The 22,845-nt window shown below is 35.1% G+C and overlaps 1 protein-coding gene across 1 annotated transcript in view; it reads left to right on the top strand.

Annotated features, from left to right (window-relative positions):
* SNTG2 (syntrophin gamma 2) overlaps positions 1 to 20,445 on the top strand; it is a 119,077-nt gene extending 98,632 nt beyond the window's left edge. Inside the window, exons 14-16 of the mRNA XM_059468749.1 lie at positions 8,775 to 8,867; positions 12,826 to 12,936; positions 20,263 to 20,445. Coding sequence (XP_059324732.1) covers positions 8,775 to 8,867; positions 12,826 to 12,936; positions 20,263 to 20,394 — 336 coding nt within the window. The 3' untranslated portion in view covers positions 20,395 to 20,445. The remainder of the gene's footprint in view (positions 1 to 8,774; positions 8,868 to 12,825; positions 12,937 to 20,262) is intronic.
* Positions 20,446 to 22,845: the final 2,400 nt, after the last annotated feature.

Raw genomic sequence — 22,845 nt, 5'->3', positions numbered from 1 at the left:
TTTATTATTTCTTCATGGTGACCTGAGAGATTGAATAAATCATGATTGGTTGATCACAGTGTAAGCCTTGTGAGCTGCAAATACTGTATTGAATTGCAAAAATATTAAATACTGTTGGCCTGGTGTTTGGTTTTTGTTTTTTGTTTTAATTCTGTGATGATTGCCAAGCATATAAGAAACATGAAATTATATGTAGGAGTCCCTTTAAGAATGGAAATGTCACCACATGCTAATTTCAGAACTAATTTCTGAGACAAACATTTAAGCAAAGGATATATTCTCCTTATATTCAGGCGAGATATTAAATAGCATGTAGATTAGGTGAGATTTATAGTGTCATTAAAAGATACTCTCCCGTTTGTTACAAGAAGCACTCAGTTTAATTACACAATTAAGTTTTAGATTGTTTTCATTATGCACAGAAAGCTTATTACAATTACAATTACAATATAACTGGTCACCTTTAGAAATGGTGTTAGATTCTAATTCATCTCCACACTGATGCAAAAAACTCACCATTCTCTAACACAAAGAAAGGTTCTGAGAACCATGCAGATTAATATTAAATACATTTTCAATAATTATTAATAATTCAACAATTCACATGACAGATGAAAATCAAACAATGCATTTATTAGAACTTTTAAAACAGTGAATATACCAATTTTCAAGGCTATTGAACTCAAACTTGTTTCTATATTCTGTATTTTTGACATGATTAATATAAAATTACCATTATTTCTGAAAATATAATGTATTCTTAAAATTACATTTATTTATATTAAAATAATAAATCTAAATATTTTTATATTACATATAATTCTTTCTAAATGCAAATATTTAGATAAAAATCATGTCATGGGAATCTAAGCTTGTTATTATTTTCTAGAGAATCTTATAGACTGGAATAAGGAAGAAACCAAAAGAGAACTGGACAGGAACTTTTTCAAGAGCACATAGTGATAGAACAAGTGGGAATGGCTTTAAATTGAAAACGTGCACGTTTAGATTACATAGAATTTATTAGGAATAAATTCTGTACAGGAAGGTGGTGAGACACTGAACAGGTTGCGCAGAGATGTTGTGGATGCCCCGTCCCTGAAGGAGTCCAAGGCAGGTTGGACAGGGCTCTGATGAGCCTGGTGTTCTGGAAAGTGTCCCTGCCTACGGTCAGTGGGCCCATTTTGGAACCCTTCCAACTCAAACCATTCTGTGATTCTTTTAAATCTGTCAAGAATTTGCTGCGAAGAATTTACTGTCATGGAACTTCAAATTTGTAGAGTAATATTACCTTAGAATTTTACTGTCATGGAACTTCAAATTTATAGAGCAACATTACCTTAGAACTTTGATGCTGGATTTTATGGTTTTAATTTTGGTGTTCCCTGTCATTCTCCACCCACCATTTATAAGAATCAGGCAGAAGAAAATCCCAGTAAAAGTGCCACTGATTCACAACTGAATTGTGTACTCAGAAATGACTTTTGATGATATTTCTGATTAATTCCCTTCTCAACTGTGAAATCCCAGAATTTACAGATCACCAGAGAAGAAAAATATTTATTATTATGTAATAACAAACTGCATCAGAATGACATTGTTGTCTTTGCTGAAGTAAGCCAGTAGTGGTCTACTGGTTCTACTAAATCAAGTAGTGTCAGCTTGATTACTGTGTTTACCACTGAGAATCTGCCTCAGATTTATGAAAATATGCTTGGGACATGTACGAAACAAATAGGAAATGTAGGAAAACATGTAGGAAACGCTTAACATTGAAGTCACTGTTGATTCTTGCTTTTCCTTATGGAAAAATGAGTTGCTGCAAAACAATGAAGGTATTCCTCAGACACAGAGAGGAGGAAGCACAATCTCTTTCTGTCATAAGCAAAGGCTAAAGAACACAATTTGAATTTTCCCTGCTAGAAGATAACCATTTCTTAGTTGCTACACGTAGATTTTTTTCCTCCTGCATCCATTTTGCTCACTGCTTTTTCCTACAACCAGTTTAAGCCATTTTCTGTCTGTTCAGCAAAGAGGGCAGCAAGTCTTTTCTTGTGTCAGATTTACTTGAGCCATGGGTTCATATCACAGAGAGAATGCCATGGCCAAAAGTTGGCATCCACCACTGCATTATCTGTCTTGCCAAGAAATAGCTGAACCTACAGGTTCACCTCAGTCTTCCTACAGGAACACAATTCCCTGTGGAGTAAAGTTCACTTGTACATGTAATCCCAAATGTACATGTAATCCTAATATTTGAATCCTAAAATCCCACATTAATGTAATCCTAATATTTGAATGCTGGTTTAATGCTTTATCTCAGTGATGTTGAAAGTTTCTGAAAAGACAGTCTGTCCAGTGAGTGTTCTTCTAAGCAAACCATTTTTGCTGTTAGCTGCTATAATGTCATAAGCATTAAAAATTAAAAATTACAAATAGATCAGATAGTTATTTCAATAGATGACCTAAAAGGAAAAGTTTCAAGTTGAGCAGTATCTTAAGCATTAAAAACATGGATGTATTAAACCCAGGTATTATTTTCTAAAGCACTGAGCTAGTCCCACTTCTACTGAAATAAATAGAAACTTTCTTTAAAATTCAGTGAAAATATAATGAGCCATCATTTGAGTCCTTTGAAAAATCTTACTTTTAGTGCCAGAGTGTCTCTTGTATACATATATGCTGAACCACAAATATACATAAATGTTTTAAAACAACAACTATAACCTTCTTGAAATCATCAGATTACAGTTCCATCTTTTATAAGAGAATGTACTTTTCATAATACCAACAAGGTATGCAAAAAAGAGTCATTTTAGGATATTAAGATGTAATTCCTTTGGTAGCAGGAACAGCAGATCTTGAAGGAACATACAAGATTTTAAATCAGATCTCATTTGTTTAGATGAAGTGGTTTTATTTGTATTTGTCCATAATTATCAAAGTTCTATAACATTTTAATTGTGACATGATGAATTCCTTAAAGGTATGGGCAAATAAGTGGATCTGCCGTGGTTTTTAAGTGAAGATTATATTCATTTGATCACTCTCACTGAAATTATTCCACTGATTCTTTTTTACTGATATAAGGAACAGGAATACACCTGAGCTTTGGGAGTCTCTTTTAGATGAAATTTCTGAAAACTCTCATGCCTTTGGTGAATGATGGATTTCATTGTTGCTTCATTTTCTCATGTATAATGTGAATTCGGAGTAACAATGCTTTTGGTGTACTTTATAAACTTATGTTCTGAAAGTTTTGTTTTTTAAAAAAAAGACTATATACAGAATATTTTATGCTAAAAACCCAATTTTTTAGATATGAGAAAGCCAAAGCATCTACATTTTTAATTCAGTGATTCTGCTATTTCAAGGGTTTTAAAAACATTTCAGTTTAGCACTATTCATTCTATGCAGAAAGACTCTTGGAGGTTTTGCAGGCTGTGTTCAGAATTAAGGGGTTTAATTTTGCCTTCTAATACTCTTTCTATGTGTGGGCTGATACATATTTCCCAGTACAACCATAATAACTCTAGTTGCTCTTATCTTTATTTTCATACCCTGCTTGGATTTTTTTAATGCTAAAAGGGAAATTTTCAAAAATACTTTTTTTGACATATCTGGTCCCATATTAAAGCTTTTGCCAAACTCTATATTTTTGTAAATACTTGGGATGCATTAAGACACCTTACTCCTGTCACTCCTCTATGATTCAGAAGCTTTTAAAAAGCTGCCATATAAAGTCTTAATGCAAGAATCTGTGTTCCAAATAATTTTTTCCCTCCCTGTCACTATATCTTAAATGCTGGTGTATATTATGTGTATTTCTAATGCAGAATAAAATAACACATCATTTAGGTCCTTCTCTCTTTCATGCATTTGAGTTCCTATGACAAGTCCTACAAAGTTCCTTTCAGTTCCTTGGCAGAAAGATGAAGAAAAATATTAAATGTAAGGTGGTGATAGATTTGGTCTTAGAAGTAAAAAGAAACAAATAGAAGTGATATTTGGAGGATGCTAAAATTTTATCAGTTCAAATTGGCAATGCTGGAGTCTTCTACTCCAAAAATAAATTCCTTGGCTTCATAGTATAATTTAATTTTAATGTAAATACTTTTTCTAAGGAAAGGCAAATTTTCAGAAAGATTTTAGCATTTTTTACATTGATGGCATATTATTTCCAGAAGCATAGCACATACTTTAAGTTAAAGTAAGTGAATACAGCATGCAGTAGATGCACTGCATAGATATGGCTATTGCCTAAATGCTGTCCTGTCTGGTTAGAATTTAGTTTTAGAAAATGTGTGTTAAATTCTATATCATGAGTATAGTGAGAAATACTGTCTGTGATCCCATTTACATGTAATAAACCCTTACAGCTCATCTTAGAGCATATGGATATCTTTATCTATAAAGTAGTTAACAGCATAGCAGGGAAAATGTATAGTTCAAGCAGGAAAGTGTAATGGTGCTGCCAACTTTCCAATTGCTTTATGGAAAATAAACAAGCAAAATAATGTACATGCCCAATTTGTATTCATTTAGACTAGAAGGTAGGTATTATTTTTGCATTTTGGCTGATTAAAAACACTAAAATTCCTGCTCATTCAACATGGCTGAGTCCAAAATTAATGAATACATTGCATATCAGTGCCATAGTTAAAGCAAAATGAGGGCTTCCTTCATGCAAGAAAATAATTAACTGCAATGTAGCCAATCACCAGCTGAATTTTTGAAACTGTAAATCTGATGAGACTTTTGGACCAACAGCATTAGAGTTGTAAAAGTAATATCCTTTGAAATGAATATACACTGTGTCATTTTTCTGTGTTACACTTAGATGAGCAGCATCACTGAGTCTCACTAGATCCTTAGAAAACTTACTGCCATGAACTTAGAAAAATGAGTACTGACTGAAAAGGTTGGTGCCCTGATTCTTAAAAAATTATGTGAAATGGTATTTTTTGTTAAGAATCTTTGTTGATGATCTCAGAATATGCTATCTCAACTGAAAGTTATTGTTATTAATCTTGATTTTAAATAATTTTACTGAAAAACAAAAGCATTCTTGGACAGAATACAATCCCCCATCATTAAGTAACACTAAGGACTCTGTGTCTTCAAAAAAGAATCCAGAGATACTACACTGGATGCCTGTGGCAGAACATGGGCAAATCCAAGTCCTCCATCCAAAGCACTGCAATAAACTCATATTCCAGCAAAAGTCTATTGCCAAAAAATCTATTGCATGTCATGGTTTATTTGGAAGCTTTTGGACTTCCCAGTCCCAGAAGAAACCAAATATACTTATGGCTTTACCCTACATGGGAGACCAACAAGTGTGGAGAAATCAGAAGGCCTCTCTGTGATCCAGGGGGCCTTCATGCTGCCTTCTGCCATCGCACTTCAGCTGAAAGGGGACAAGGACACCAACACAAAGAAGGAAGCTGAAGAAGAGAAAGGTTCCTCTTTATTCCTGCCTTTTCTTCCCCTGACTTCTGTGTCTGGGCTGCAGCGGTGCTTGCTTGCACCCAGTCTTTGTGCTTCAGCCTCATCACAGCCTGGTGACTCCCCATGAAGAGATTCCTCTTTCTGTTTGTCCCTCAGGCTTTGTCTCTCACACATACCTGAGGTATATTGGTGCTCTCCTCTCTGAGTGGAAATAAATCCCTCTTGTAATCTTTTCCCATGCATTCACTTTGCAGTTAGAGTGTTTACTCACTTCTTGTATTGGGTCCCTGACACCCATAAACCAAGTTCAAAGCCCATCTTTTTGTGTTAGCTGATCTATTTACAAACACATTCTCTCCCATGAGGGAAAGAGTCATAGTAACTCATAAACATAAAAGCTGGTTTTGGAATTAATTGGCTTGTCATTGTTTATATTTGTAACATCTTTTACTGTTAGACAGCATCCTATGTCAGTCTTTTAGAGTGCTGAAACAAACTGTCCCATGTCCTTGCCCATTTGTAAAAACTGGTGAAAAGGACCTCTGACATCATCAAGTCCAACCAGACTGATCATCACCTTGTTAACTAGACCATGGACAACACAGACCGCATAGACCAAGTGCTATGCCTGGATGCTTCTTGACCACCAAGCATAGTTCAAAGCTGAATTATTTCAGGGAAATCTGTCTGTAGGAATGAAAATGAGTGTATATGTGTGGTCATTGTAACTATTAAGCCCTCTCAGTGTCTTGGAGGACAAATGACAGAGCCAGAGATAGATAAGAGTCACGCTTCTGATCAGCAGCAGGCAGGCTGTCTGAGGAATTCTGCCATAAATGAGTCAGATACAGTTTCTTTTGGTATTTGAACAGTGGTGTTATCAACTTAATGATCTTTTTATGAGTTAAAAGAATATACATTGAGATGCTGATACCTGAACATTACACAGGTAAAAGTTTGTTATTGTCTTTTATTAAAATATAATATTCTGTGTATCTTTACATTGCTCAGAAAATATCATAGATTGATCTAGGTCATATACTACAATTTTCTTATCTACTGCACTGTGAGGCCTTTTCTTCTCTCTGTTGTTTAAACTTTTTAGACTTAGCAAGCTGGCTGATATTCAGTGCTGCTTTTTCTTTCCCAAATTCACTTAAAGATACCTGAACCTAGACCTCTTGTGTTAAATTTCCACAATTGTTGTAAACAATCTTTGTAGATAGCCAAGGGTGATCACAATTGCAAGTGTATGGGAAGCTTATTCCAAAGGCAAAAATGGAAAGGAATAAGGCTCTGTCCTAGAGTCAATGAGTCAAGATAAGGTTCTTACCATAGAGCTTTCTGAGAATCTGTTCAAAGTCACTGAGGAGATGCCAGAAGCAGGATTTTAAATTTGTATGGCAAAATACAAACTAATTCTGTTGTAAAGAAAACCCTGTGAGTTTTGTAAGTACAAAACACGTATATATTTTCAATAATGGTGAAAATGAAGCATATTATGTTTTTCTCCAGTATTTGTGAATAATTTCAAAATTGGTTCCATTATTTCCCAATAGTGAATATTTTTAAAGTACTCCAAGATCATTATTTGTGCACAGTTCATTTTAGTATTCACCATTTGTGGCTGAGCAATTTGATGCTTACCCATTAGGGGAATCTAATTTTATTAGTTTTAAAAATTGCTTTGCTCAGCCAGAGCTCAGCTAGTATGACCTTTTTAATTGGAGAATAATGGAGAATAAGTTATGGCTGGTGCTTAATGCCACCTTTTAATTACTGAATAAAATGTAAGGATATGTAAATGTCATTCTAATTGAAAATCAATCACTGAAATATTTTTAAATGCCAAATAATACAATCTTTGAACACCAATGAGCAAATTAATTTATTCAGAAATATTATACATCTCCATTATTGTGGAGATGATTATAATACTAATCTGCACTTATAAACTGATATTACTCCTAGCCCTTTCAAAATCCTTTTTAAAATGTCATAACTGTAACTCAAAAATGCTTGTTTTAATATAACGAACTTTTTTTATTAATACTGGAGTGAGGAAACCTTTACAATCATCCAGAAGTTTTAGACTATACTAAAAATTCTTAGAAAATCAATTCAAATGGCAGTTTGCATTTTAAGCAAGTTTTATTAATGCTTTCAGTCTCCCCTAGGGAATTCTTGCATGTAAAAGGATGTCGGGGTTTTTTTGGGGTTTTTTTGTTGTTTTTTTTTTAATTAAAAGAAACTATCCAGATACAAAACTTCTGTGTAAACAAATGTCTAAGCATGAGGCAACATTGAGATTTATGATATATCAATGACAATGAAGTAATGCTTCTTTGGAAGAAACAAAAAAAAAAAAAAATCTAAATTTCATAAGGCACAAGGGTATAACCTTAAAAATGATCTTTCCTATCAAGAAAAGTCTTGATACAGGATCTGATCTCTACTTCTGCTGAAGGCAATGGGCTTTTTGCTATTATGGCTGTCAACAGTGAATGTCATCAGGCTGCTCCATGTTACAGCAAATCTCACTCATGTCTTTCCAGAATCTGTCACATACCTAAGTTAGTTTGCCTTAAAATGCCTGGAATGAGTTAACTGACTTTTTACTGTAAAGCTTATTCACAAATTTCACCAGAACTTCTGAGTTTTGTTAATAAAACAAAATTTTTTCCTTTCTAATCTGAAAGTTTCTAATGGAATTGGTGAATAGATAGCAGTGTCTGGCAGGTATCAGTGCTAACCAAGATGTGATAGCTATTAGGTCTTACTATGAAATTACATTAACTAACTTTAGCATAGGGCTGTGCCAGCATGTCACCAGACCCAAATTAAAAAGTGTTGTAAAACAGAAAGATTCTCTACAAAGTTTAAATCAGATGGAGAGGTCAAGCAGGCAGAGCACTTTTCTATAATTAGATAGCAATGACTAAACATTTAGGCACTGTTGCCTGCACATTTGCTGGAAGTGACATCAGAAGTCATTAATGGTTCAGGTCTAAGCAGTTTAGAGTAGTCAGATCTGGTTTTATGTGTTCTGTGTTGCATTTTGCAAGGGTTGGTTTTCAAGAATATATTCATTTTGTGGAAGAGTGACTTGAATATAAAAAACCTGCAGTTAATGTCTAGCTGGCAGATGGGACACTGATTTACAGTCAGAAGTTTTGACCATTTTCAAACATAGTAATATAAAGATGTACCAGTGCTGTCAGCTGAGTGTCTTACCAGCCAAAAATACCTGCATAAAATATTATCTGAATATGATAATTTACAGTGATGGTTGTCCTCTCAAAGATCATACCTTTTTTTTTCAGTCTAAAACATATATGTGCAGTTGGCAAGGGGATACCCTGTGTTTCACAGTCGACTTTGCTCTAGGATTTACCTGTTTTGACAGTAAAACAAAGGTAAGAGTAAAAGAAAAGTAAAATATAACAATGAATTGTTTTATAGTTATTGAAGTTATCATCTATTGCATTTTCTTTATGTTTATGTCCTGTATTTATTCTTCCAATATACTGTACTATTTATTTATTTACCCCTACTGAAATGTAGTCAGTTTGGGACTTCAAAGGGGTGATTTTAGTTGTATAGCATGTAAAGATTCATTTTGAAGAAAGAAATAAAAAAAGTATCTTCCTTTTCAAGTAACAAAAGAAAAGGAAACTTATATTTAGCAGAGAACTTGGTTTATTGAAGAAACTTAAAGATTTATAAAAGATTACAAGTCATGAAAAAAATGAAATGTCGCCTGATTCTATTTGTTTTGAAGCTACAAACATAAAATAGGATTAATTATTCTTCCATCATAAGAAATTTAGGTCATGTCTAAAATAAACAGAATAAGGGCAAATGTTTTTCAAAGTGAGAATCTAAAAGATTACATGCACTTGTCTTACAAAAGAGTGGCTATACAGAAAGTGCCTACAGAGAATGGCTAATGTACATGCCATCTTCCAAGACCTGTCTATAATGCTACTTTTTTCTGTATAACTTAGTGGTACTTTAATGTATATTATTCTTAGTGGATTTTAACATTTTTTGAAGAAAACAAATATACAAAAAATGTTTCTGCATTAATAGAACTGTTCAGGAGAAACTTGGTCTTCTCAAATATTTTTTAAAAATTCAGTCAATCATTCTGAGAAAAGAGGGAACACACTGCATTTTGAAATACTGATGTAGGATCTAGTTTTTGCATGTTGGTATTTTGTGGGTTTGGGATGAAAAATGCCCCCAAATTTCAAATCTATCAAAATCTTACTGAGAGAAATAATGACCAAAATTGCATGAAAATTTAGACTATTTAAGTGTGCATCCCATGCAGCAGGATAAAATTTCAGAACATAGTATACACTTTTCTCCCTCAGGTGATACTGCATTCTGGAATCCTGCTCTTGCACAATTGCATTTTGCAAGTAACCACAAATTAACTGTGAGAAGTAAGCTCTCTAATGTATAGAAGGGGTTTCTTTTAAATGTGAAGAATGACTGCACGTACTCTCACCTTTAAAATTATAACCTTACTCTATTAATAGGACTTTGTGTCACAGTACCTACCTTCATTATTGATGATGAGGAAGATTTAGATGAATTATTGTTGCTTACCTAAGGAGAAACAGAGAATACCAGCAGATAGACCAATTCCATTGCTAAACAGTAAAAATTCTGGAGAGCTCAAGTACATTTATTCTTTGTCTGTGTGAGAAATGGAGATGTTCTCTGCATCCTCAAGCCTGAGAGGCAGTAATGGGTGACTTCTGCAGTTCATCTTGCTTCCCATAATTGCCAGCTGAAGTTGACTGTGTTTTCCTATATGCATAGCTATTTTAGAATATTTCCTACCAATGCAAAAAGGTTCTTAAAGTGGTCAGAAAATTAACAGTTCATTAGGGACACAGAAATTTTACTGAAGAATCTCTCTTTTTCTTGAATTTAATGAAAAAATAAGGTCTTCTATTGAGTTAAAGAATGCTCTTACACCCCAGCTGATGTTCAAAGAGGATTATTAAAATAAAGGCTAGTCCCCTGTCTGCTCTATGATTCTAAATCTGGATCTCAAATTTTGGGCAACCAGCTCATGTAGTCATTGAAAAGCAGTCTTTTTTACACTTTGAAAAACAATTTTAAAAGGGCCTTATTTTTACAAATTCTGAAACAAAAAGGACAACAATTTTTTGCTTTGGAGTGTGGGGGGTTGACCCTGGCTTCGTCATGACTCAGGCAAATGAGAGGAAATACAATTAAAGGCTTGTGGGTCCAGATGAAGGCAGGGAGAGGTCACTCACCAGTGACCATCGTGGGCAAAACAGACTCCCCTTGGGCAAATCAGTTTAATTTATTGCCAGTCAAATCAGAGTATGATAATGAGAAATAAAAAACAGATCTTAAAACACCTTCCCCCCACACTTCTTTGCTTCCCAAATTTCTTTATCTCCTCCTCTCCAGCAGCACAGATGGGTTGGAAATGGGGGCTGTAGTCACTTCGCCCCATGTTGTCTCTGTCCTTCGTTTCTCCTCAGGAGGAGAACTTCTCACACTCTTCTCCTGCTCCAGCATGGAGTCCCCTCTACAGGGGATGCCCCTCCAGAATCCAGCATGAGTCCTTCCCATGGGCTGCAGCTCTTCATGAACTGCTCCAGTGTGGCTCCTTCAGGAACAGCACCTCCTCTGCAGGGCTTAGTCTCTCCCATATTCTCATTCATTTCTTCAGAACAAGAAAAATACCTTTAAAGAACTTTTCTAGAAGAGTTTCTTTTCCTGCATGTTCTATTCCAGGCTCTTGATGGGCTTAATTCATTCAGCTTTTATCTTTTTTGGGCTCATCACTGAACTACTTCTGTAGCCTGCATCCGCTTTTTATCTCATTGCAGAGATTCTTTTTATCTTGTCAGCTTGGTAGGTTCACCTTCCCCATCCTGTGCCTCCAGCCACACCTCCAATATGAAGGGATCCCAAAGTGTGCGTTTATTTTCTGCCATCTTCCAGCTCTCTGCTTCTCTTCTTCCCCACTTGGTATCAACTGTTGAGGGAGATGATGACTTCAGCAATGCTTATTATTACTAAATTGTTCCTAAGTTCTTGATTTGTCTCCACCTTAGCAGTTATTACATAGCAAACATTCATTTATCCTGTTTAGAGCCAAACTTATTTAAGCTTTTAGCACTTTTCAGGTGCTATAATTAGGCCCTCTGGACCCAGTTAAAGTCTGTTCATGAATGTAAAGTTTAAGCACCATCACAGTGCTGTAGCATACTTCAGTTTTTCTTCATCTGTTATATCTCTCTAAGAACTTAATGACACTTATGTCTGCAAGGAACCAGGAGATAGGTTTTTTTATAGGACATTGCATTTTAAACTGTGAATAGGGTTCTAAAGCCCACTGGTAGCCCTGGTCTACTTAACAAAAATATTTTGAGAAGAGGCATGTTGGAAAATGGAACAGAGCAAACTTTTTTCCATGTATGCTTTTGAAATAAGCTCCCAAGTATTTAAATTGTGTTTCTTCAGCAGTGTCCGGGAACTGAAGCACACTTCAACATGTGCAGAGAATTTTCATTGAGATCATAAGTATTAAAGGAAACATCAACAGAAAGTCCAGGTGCAAGTTGGTTAGCTTGTGGGGTTTTCTTTAATTATGCATTTTCAGGTGATGAATAGAAAACACTCACATAAAATAACCTTGATTTCAAAAATAATTTCCCAATTTTTGTTTTTACAAAATATCTCCATAAATATTAAAGCATATCTGTCAATCTAGAGTTTGCCAGCACTACTAAGATGCCATGGATAAACCTGTGGGAGACCAAGAAGCTTAAAAGTCATATATTTTACAAAGCATTATGTAATGTAGGACACATTTTTGTGGTTTCTGAGACTATGTTCAATAATAATATTTTTGCATTTCTATAGCTTTTTTGAGAACTTCAAACCACATTTCACACATCAGTAAGTTCAGGTTTGCAATATCTGTGTAAGTCACAATTATCTACGTCATGCAAATGAGCCAACTGAAACAAAAAAAATCAAGATACGGCATGGAATTGTATTCCTAAAGAAACTGATACAAATGTCCTCATGGATCTTTATGGAATAAGCTTTTGCCAACTTTATGTGATGTATGCAATTGAAACATTTCTATCTCAGAGACTTTCAAAATAGTTTATTAATGAATTTTAATATTGCATATTTTGCTTTCACAAAGGGTACACAAGTGTTAATTTTAACTGCTCTGCAAAGAGCCTGTTATCATGCACCACATTACTGCTGTAGTGCTTTATTTTAGTACATGAATATTGATCATCCTTCTATAGTTCTAGGTAAAAACATGTAGCAGAGTCCTTAATCAAATTTCTTTTTCTTTAGAATGTGCTGTGGAGGTTTAAATTCTCTCAGCTTAAAGGCTCATCAGATGATGGGAAAACAAGAGTAAAGCTGCTTTTTCAAAATACAGACACCAAACAAATTGAGACTAAGGTAAGCAACATCCTCTTTTTCAATTTAGCTAAAGATGACATAAAATTACTGTCAAAGCATCAGAAATCCCATTTACTGGGACATAGATATGGTGAACACATCACAGATTATCTTTTTTTGCCAATTCTTTAGAAACTCCACAATAAACGGAAGCAATGTAATACCCATAGATTTATTGCACTATTTCTACAAGCCAGTTATTACGTTGTGTTATGATAGTATTTTACTTTTTCAGAAAGATAGTTTATCTGAAGTTTTTCTGTCAACCTATAGTAGATATAATGTCTAAAAATTGTGTTTATAAAAGATAATGTAAAAATAAAATTTGATCCCCAGCTTGCTGCTGAATAAAAAAGACATTTTTTCAGTTATGTGGTTTTAAAAAGAAGGAGAACTTCGGCATGATATGACCTAGAAAAGGAAGATGAGACTGTGGTTCAACTGGCTTTTGGTTGACAAAAGCCAGTGAAACAAGAGAAAATATCTGAAGACCTGTGAACGTTTCCAAATACTCTTACCTGAGTTGTACAGGTTAAAGTCACTTATAAATTAATATTTTTCTATACTGACCATACGCAAAAGATATATGTTACCTATCCTTATAATGTTTAAAATAATTGTAAGGAAGAAGTCCATAACCTTCCTTATTTGTCACAAAGTTACAGTACATGCAATATATCTTTCTTTATACATCTGTATTAGTAAATTATTCAGGATTTCATCAGCAAGCTTGACCTGAGTTGCCTCTTGGCTCTACTGTGAAAGATATTATAAGATCTGTTACAAAAGGTACAATACATAATAATTTATCCAGTAGCAGGTCATTTCCACTTCATGTCTCACAGTAGACCTTGGAGACAAAAAAAGGACTACTGTCTTCATTTTGTATGTGATCATCTGTTGCTGAGAGCTTACATAACTTGTTTCAGGTCAGACAGGAAGATTGTACTCGTGCATAAACTACTTTGTGTATCTCTGTGCATTAAATCTTTAGATAGCCCTTGTGTGGGATTAGCCAAGGGCTGCAATTCCATTGCTTGTGATGGCATTTTATTACTTTAATACTGTATAGTTCCTCTTTTTGTTGTAGCAAACAATCTAGTTTTTAAAATTTTATTTTCTTCTTATTTTTGTGCAAGTTAGCTTGTTTGTAATTGGTTTTATCCAACTTTACTCTTTGATAGAAAAATTGTAAGTGTTAATATTTTTATGAAAATTTAGTTATCTGTAAAATTGTTATAAGTGAATCTTTATTATAATTTTGCTGTAAATTTTGTTCAAGAGACAGATTTGCTAAAACACTAAAATTATTCTTTTACATAGCTCTAATGAAAACCTCTTGTAGTTGGCAAAATTCACCTTCAAAGTATCAGATGGAAGTCGATATGGGATTAGTTCATACAGAATTCTTGATATCTGTGTACCCAAAAGTACATATGTGTTGCAAGATCCCAGGAAAAGTTCATTAAAGGCCAGAGGAAAGGCTGATACAGAGTAGCTGAGGATTTATCAGAATTTCAGTGATTACACCTTTTACAACTGCCTCTACAAAGTGCAATGTAGCCACTAGGATTTCACATTTAATGGGACTGGGACACAGCTGTGTAGCATCTCCACTTCAGATAACTGATATATATCATAAACTGTATGCCCACCACGTAATTGGAATGAGTTCTTAGACTTGAGAGTTACAGGCTGGCTGGAAAATGCCCAGCACTAATACTCATAATCCAGTAGTTGCCTCTGCTTATTGCACTGAAAGAGATTTCATAGGGCCAGATGGTACTATATGGTGAAATGCAGCCAGTAACAAGAAATAAAAATGTTATCAAATAATAGAAGTTACATTTTTCTTGGGCAAATGAGCCACTATGCACAAAAGAAGCTTGATACAGATGACTTACTTTCCCTTGGTGGAAAACAGAGAGTCAAGGTTGCAAAAGAATTTTCCAAACTATATTTAATTCTACATTATTATGAATTCTTGGGAGTAAAAAAATAAAATCACACTTGGGAATTCTATTTTTGTGTCTTGTTTAGTAGCTAGATGTGATGTTTCTTCTCTTATTTTGGCTTCTAAATCTTAAGCCAAGTACTTCTTCCTGTGCACTTTAGTTTTAGGTGAACGGTACATTCCTCCATTTAAAAAGTGTTCTGTTGAAAGAAGATAATAAGGAAAAGATTCCTGTCAGTTTTTTCTCTTTCAGGTTCTTCATATTCCCTACAATTTCTTATAGTTTCCCACTTCAGTACTTCCCTGAACTTACCCTGCCTTTAGTATTGAGAAATTACAAGTAATCTTAGTAATAGTAGATATTCTTTACCCAAAATGTCAAGGTTTCTCATAAAAAAGAAAAAAACTAAGATCAACACATCCATGTTTGTACTGATGCTTTATTTCCCTTCGCTGAACTGTAGCTATATATCTGAAAAATAAGACTTTTTTAAGTCTTTAAGTCTTAAGACTTTTTCAAGCCTATTTGAATTGAGCATTTCCCTTTTCTTTTCATCTTTCTTAGTCTTAAATATCTGTTGAAGAAAGATAAGAAACCACTGTGGTCAATAGAGTGTTATGAGCCATACTGAAGTCTCAGCTAGATGTTGCTTGTTCTCATAAATTTCTTGTCTATTATGAGAAGATAACTTAAGAACCCTGCATATTCTTTTCATCCATGATATGGCAACCAAGCCCTGCTATATTTGCTGAGATATAGAATCAAATTTAGAATTCTGGTTTCCATTTTGACTTTGACGTTGTCTGCAGCTAAAACATCTTTATTTGGGCTTTTAATCTGAAAAAAAACCCCAACCCAAACCACACCAAACTAACAAACAAAGAAACAAACAAACAACAACATCAAAAACCCTCAACAACTAAAAAAATCAGTCTGATTGGAAAACATATCTTGAACAATACAGTGGTAACAGTTCTATTCTGGTCAACAGATAACATGCACTGAGACTTACCAGTGTCCCTAAAGTCGTGAAGTGCACAGGGCACAACACTATCTGTCAGCATCTCCATTATTTGCCTTTCATGTGATACAGGCTCATGTCTTGTTCAAACAGCGATTCAACAGCTCTCAGAAGTTCTCAGTAAAATTGCATGCATGGTAATAATGCAGCAGGCCTGTCAAGCTCTTTATGACATGTAATAAATCCAACTCTCCTAGTGGGTGGATGAAATAAGAACATATATTTTTCTTCCTTGGCTGTGCACATGCAGTGAAGGAGGTCAGTGCATTGTGCTCATTTTTTGTATTTTCAGTACCAGCAGGAAATTTTGCAGTCTTGTCCTCCCACTGCTTTAATCCAATCTTTTGTATTCTTCTCCCAGTGTCTTCCTTCCAGTGCCCTTGTTGTACTTAATCTACTTATTATGGTACATACAGTAAACTGAAAGATTTTTGGTTATTGAAATATTAGACATGCACAGATTCTCCTTAAAAACTGACAATCTCAATTAAAGAAAAAAGCAGCAAACTCAGATAAGGAAAGCAAACATAAGGGTGCTGTTAGATGGTAAAGCACAAATAAAATGATCAGTTACTCATCTGCCTGACTGAATACAGAGACTTTAAAAAAAATGAACTGTCAGAGCAATGTATTTGTTTGAAAGAAGTGTCATTGGTGTTATTTTCTAGGAAGAATTCATATTGCATTTCAAAGCTAAAGAGGCTGCATTTCCATCTATAAAACTATATTCAAGATAGCAAGAGACATATTGTGTCCCAGTCTTCAGACTATGCAACAGCTACATTTTCCCAAGTCAGAAAGCCAACCTTATCTTTTACTAAATCCATATTTTCAAATTAACCCCTCTTCCCCCTTCCCTGTTGTAATCAACATGTAAGCAAATCCTTACCCCAGCTTATCCTTAGGTATGTGTGACTATTCCTCATTATCTACACCTGACTAGCAGGCTGCAGGATTGCAAAGGCAGCCAGAACAGGCATTGAACATCCTTCAGACACAAAGCTCCACAGCCTTACCCCATTAGTGGACTTCTTGATCAAATACTACTGTTATAAGCTGCATTTCTAGAAGCTTCTGGTGCATGAGGCCTCAGATGAGCCCCACCTTTCTGATGCCACCATGGGTGGCCACATCTAACCAGGGTCTGTAAGATAACATCTCCAGAGCTCTGCTCTTGTTTTATGATCCCAGAGGATTGCTCATTCCTGCACAAACCTATCATAAAATAGTGAAGATGTGAGAGGCAAGAGGTGTGGAAGAGCTGCTAAACTGCATGAGGAGTGCTTATATGCCACACATTTTGCTTTTCAGCTCTGTAATAACTTTCAAAATTGGCACCACTCTTGAAAATAATCCAAAAATAGGGAACTTGCAGTATTAACTGCAGTAAATAGTGTTGTTGTCACATAAAACATAGATTTAGTGTTACTGCTGGTCTTCCACCTCTAAGTAGATTGTATCTTCCAGAAACAAGAGCATATTAGTATTCAAATGGTTATTCACAAGAGATTAGACAACTTCTCTCAGATACAGAGGAGAGGCTACTGCAGTTTGATCCATGCTCTGAACTGTGATGGAAACAGAGAGGTCTCTGCAGTTGGAACATTGAGAAAAACTGACTCACAGTGATGAGATGTTCCTGTCTTTGCCCTTTTACTAAACCCAAAGCTCTCCAAATAATGTTGTTAGAACAGTCTGAAATCCTGTCCACAGTCTGTGTTATGTTCCCTCCGCTTATCTCTATAAACGTTTATCGATTGGAAGCGCATAAAGCTGGAGAAGAGAAATAGGAACTCTGGGAAGGGCTCCATTCTCTCAGTCTGTTTGGCTGTGTTTTGTCAGGGTGTTAAATGTCAGAACCTAAGGTGAAATTGTTGGGTGATTTCAGTTGATTTTGGAGCAAATCTAAGATTCATGGGAATGGTCATGTTTTTTAATTCCTTGGTTTTGAAGACGGAATTTCAATAGATGTAAAACATTTGATTGAGCCAAAACTTATGTATTGAAGCCTATATTTCATACTTCATATTTCATTAATAATCATAATTGTGTATATAACTTTAGTTTTCTTAAACTTAGATAAGGAGATTTAAATAGTGCCATTATGGGTTTTTTTCCTGGAAGTATTTATATTAATTTATATTAATATTTAAAGTCAACATCTGCTGTCAATAAAATGTATTTTAAGATACCTCCTCCCATATTTGCTCCTCAAATGTCAGTTAAAATGGAAAAAACAGGAGCTTTTTGCCCCCAGAATTTAGGACAAAGATGTCACGGGCTCAAATACGCTCACAATTTCCTCTGCTCCACTATGGCTTCTCCATCAGTTTCAATCCCTTCAGGGGTGTTACCTGCTCTGCCATGGAGTACACTCTACTTCACATGCCTTGTTACTTTTTTGGGGAATTTTCTGCCCTTTGTTACCTATGTTTACCCTGATGCAGCCCCGTCTCACTGTAGGGCTGAGCCATGCCTATTGGTTGGACCTGGCTAGAACCTGCTGTATCTGGCACAGGGCAGCCCTGGTCTCTCCTTGAAGAGGTTGTGCATGCAGGTCCTTCCACTCCCAAAAATTTCCCAGTTGTGCCCCAAACAGGGTCACAAAATCATGTCCCACAAATACAAGTGAGCAATTCATTAGTAGGACCACTTGTGCCAAGTAAATACTCGGCCGTGGATAGCAAAATGGTGTGATGGTGAGCTTACTGGGACAGTAAGTTTGAATTCCAAATATTCTGTTTGGGCCAATTTTGTTTAGAACATACTGTAAAATTCTGTTACAGAAAAAGCAGAAGTCCAGTGCTTTGCTTTTTGCTTAAAAACAAGCATAGAGAGTGTGCCTCAACAAACTAGTTAGCCAACAGATTGTTGAAAATAGTCTTCTGCTCAAACCAAAAATTGTCTCAAGGGTTCCCACAATATATTTACCAACTACAGACTTCACACATAGTGGTATCACTTAAATTGAATGTGTTTTTTACATTATATTTGTCTTTTATGTTATATTTGCATGTCATTGTGTCAGACTATCCTCTATTACTGTATGAGTTCATAGGGAAAAGAAAGTTAATTTGTGCACAGAAGATGAAATATGTTGTAAAAAGTCAAGTGAATCTGAGAACTGTTTAGGCATAATTCTGCCTTTCTTTGTGAATCAGGGCATCTTAATTTCATACCCGCCATGTTTGTTTCTATCATTAGGGTGTGGTGTGACTTCACCTTTTCTTTCACCCTGCCTCTGGCTTCTCATCTCTCCTTCAGAGGCTGACAAAAGATGTGATCCCCTCACCCTACCCTTCTTGATACCTCATGATTCTCAAACAGCCTTAACTTGTCAAATACTTTAATAATGTTCAACATGGCCGAGGGCCGAGTCCAGGCAGTGCTGCAGGCTGAGGGCAGAGTGGCTGGAAAGGTGCCTGGTGGGGAAGGACATGGGAAAAGGGTCCCTGGTGGGAAAGGGGGTGCTGGTTGACAGCAGCTGCACATGAACCATTGTGCCCAGGTGGCCAAGAAGGCCAATGACATCCTGGCCTGGATCAGCAATAGCATGGCCAGCTGGAGCAGGGCAGGGATTGTCCCCTGTACTCAGCACTGGTGAGGTCACACCTGGAGTCCTGTGTCCAGTTCTGGGCCCTTCAGTTTAAGAAAGGCAATGGAGTTGGTGAAGGATTGGATGGGCATGACATTTGAGGAGTGGATGAAGGAGCTGGGGATTTTTAGCTTGGAGAAAAGGAGTCTCAGGAAAGGTCTTACCACTCTCTATAACTGCCTGAAACAAGTTACAAGGGATAGGATGAAAGGAAATGGGGTCAGCTTGTGCCAGGGGAAGTTTAGACTGGATATTAGGAAAAAAATTCTTCACCAAAAAGGTTGTCAAGCATTGGAACAGGCTATGTAGGGAAGTGGCTGAAGTCACCATCCCAGGAAATATGTCAAGTGTAGAAGTGGTATTTAGTGGCATGGTTTACTGGTAGACTTGGTAGTCCTGGGTTAATTGTTGGACTCAGTGATCTTCAAAATGTTTTCCAACCTGAATTATTCTATGCTGCAATATTCAAATATTCTTTCAAGTTGACTGATTTCATTGTACAAGCTGAGTACAATGTAAGCAATAAAGTATCACAGAGTGAAAACTAAATTGACACACAGCACTGTCAGTGAACAAGGTATGGATATACAGATTTTATTCTTAACAATTTTAATTTTACAGTTTCCTATAAAAATTCAATTTTCATGTTAAGGCCATTATTGTTTTCTAACTAGTCTACTCTTTTATTCATATAAAATGTTTATAAACATGAATTGATTTCATTTTTTTTCTCTTTTTTCTCTTACTTCTTTCAGGAACTTGAATTTCAGGATCTGACGGCAGTTTTACACTGTATTCACTCCTTTATAGCAGCAAAAGTGGCATCTGTGGATCCAGTATTCATAGACAGTCAGAGTATTGCAAGAAAATATATGTACAGTAACTGATACTAGATTATATGTTGTGACTATGGAAAATAAATTATTTTCTTAACAAAAGTAGTTATTTCATTCACGATATTGCAACTTGGTGATTTTATAAAAAGGCTCTAGTTGTGTATCTGTAATGTTAAGAGTTTTCACAATCTGATAAATATTTTGAATCTATGAGTTAAAAATATGAGTTGAATCTATGAGTTAAAAATACTAAGTCAAAGCTTGTATCTTCACCATTGACCTAAAATTCCAAGTGAATATTTGTAGAGTAATTTTGATTTCTGCTCTCATGATGACACATTCTACCCCTTATTACATAGTAATGTGGAGTAACATTTGAAAAATGTATGTCCAAAATTTGGCCTCTAAGTCTGTTTTGAAAAGTGTTGGGCATACAGACAATTACTACAGTCTTCACTGTAGAAAAGAGGAAATTATTGAAGACAACCGCTGTAGGAATCGAACTTTCATCTTCCTTCTATATCCTTGGAAAATTGTAGGTCTGTGATTGGGCTCTTTCAAGGCCTGAGAGTTTAGCTCTTGCAAAACACTGAATACTCTATTTTAGATCTAGGAACATAGCTAAGCACACACTTGGCTCTAAGAATACTCAGCAGCCCCAGTCTATTTGCAAGGTAATGTTAAGAGTGTATTTGTGTATCAGCTGTGAAGAGCTTTAGACTCAGCTCAGCAGCCAGACTATAGACACTCAGTTTTAAGAAACTTGCCATAGGGTTTTCTTATCTTTCAATAAAGCTTTTATGACCCATTCATTTATTCATTAATAGATTGACTTGACACCTATCCTTTGATGTAATGCTCTGTATGCTTGGGAACAGCTTTTATTTGGAGAAACATGCTTCCAAGATAAGATGAACATAACAAAACATAAATATTTTACTGGGACATCTGCCTTTTTTTTTCCTATAGCTTTAACCTTGACTCTTATTTCAGAAAAGTGGATTTTGTCCTTGCTGAGGAAAAAATATTGTGTTACTTTTGATATATGCCTAACTTTCCTTCTGAAATCATAATCTTAAATGAACAGATAATACATCCTGCAATTGAAAAAATTATTAAAAAAGAAGACGTTTAATCTTAGGGCAAATTCCCTGTAAGTGATACCAGATGTTGCAGGTTATTCTGATAGGAGTTTCTGTTTTTCTCACTTGTACTTTTGAGGCAGCATCAAGAAAATAAAACAATCAAAATCGAACAAGTAGAGTGTCTTAAGTAGAAGCCATGGATAAGGAGTGAATTCATCAAAGTCCTCCCTAAATTTTAGGAGTGTTAGAAGGTGCCCTGATAAAGTTACAACCTAAAGTTACTGTAGCCTAACGAAAAGAGGTTGGTGCCTTTAAAACCTCTTTTTAAAGAGTTTTTTAAAAAAAAGTGAGGAGTGTTTTTACATGAAGTCAGTGCTTAAGTTTAGTCAGCTAAATTCTCTCCTTCAGTTCTTCATCTGTCTTTTCAAACTGCAGTGGGGACTTGCTTCAAACAGATGCTTCTCTGTCCACCTAAAGCTTGGGTACAAATAAAGTGCCTGATGCAGATGATTTAATCCTGCCAGGAGGACCACGTGTTTCTAAGTGTTATCCATAGAGAAATTAATTTGAATGGTGCAGACTCTGTTTGTAATTCCAATGTTGTTTAGAGTTCTAGTGTTGTTTGCATTGAGGCATGCTAACTCCTGGTAAAGCAGTATTTAGCAAATGTGATAAATATTTTAATTATTTTAAAACAAATTTTTATAGCCATTATTGTATCTTTAACATACATAATCTCAATTTTATAATAATTTGATTTCAAGAAAATAATTTCAAAAGTTTACTTTTTTCAACATGCATTTATTGAAAATGTTTCATTTAATTCTCAGCTTTCTTTTTTATTTTCAGCTCATTGTATTTACTGCGGTTTTAACAGGCACAAATTACAGCATTTACATTATAATATCTTTATTACAACCAATTCTCAATTCAGTTTATTAGCATGAATAATTAGAAGCATCACATTTTCTGTAGGATAAAGAATTATGGAATTAATTCAGTTTTGTTTTTCTAATATTTTCTCATAGACCAAGTTCAATATTAAGTTCAATGTTAGTTATAGTAGAAAACTGTACCAGCTAGTTCTGAACTGGTACTACAGTCAGGCATATAGACTTAATGTTTTAAGAATCATGTAATCATAAACTATCATATCTCCCCAATTACTGTAATAAAACCTTAAAATAAATTAGGCCTAATTTATTAAATAATCTTTCATTTCCACCAAAAAATGTTCTGCAATTCAAAAAGAGCATTATTGATTTTTTTTTCAAAACCACTGGATACTGCACTTTTCCGTTAGCACTTTCAAATTTCTTATATGAAGTTGCTGATGCTGATTTTAATTAATTTTGTTATTATTTAATGTAATTTCTAAATTCTTTCAGTCTTTTGATGAGCTACTGTTTTTGCAACA

This window comes from Ammospiza nelsoni, chromosome 3 (genome assembly GCF_027579445.1).
Source record: "Ammospiza nelsoni isolate bAmmNel1 chromosome 3, bAmmNel1.pri, whole genome shotgun sequence".
Taxonomy (NCBI): domain Eukaryota; kingdom Metazoa; phylum Chordata; class Aves; order Passeriformes; family Passerellidae; genus Ammospiza; species Ammospiza nelsoni.
This window is presented reverse-complemented; position numbering and strand designations above follow the sequence as displayed.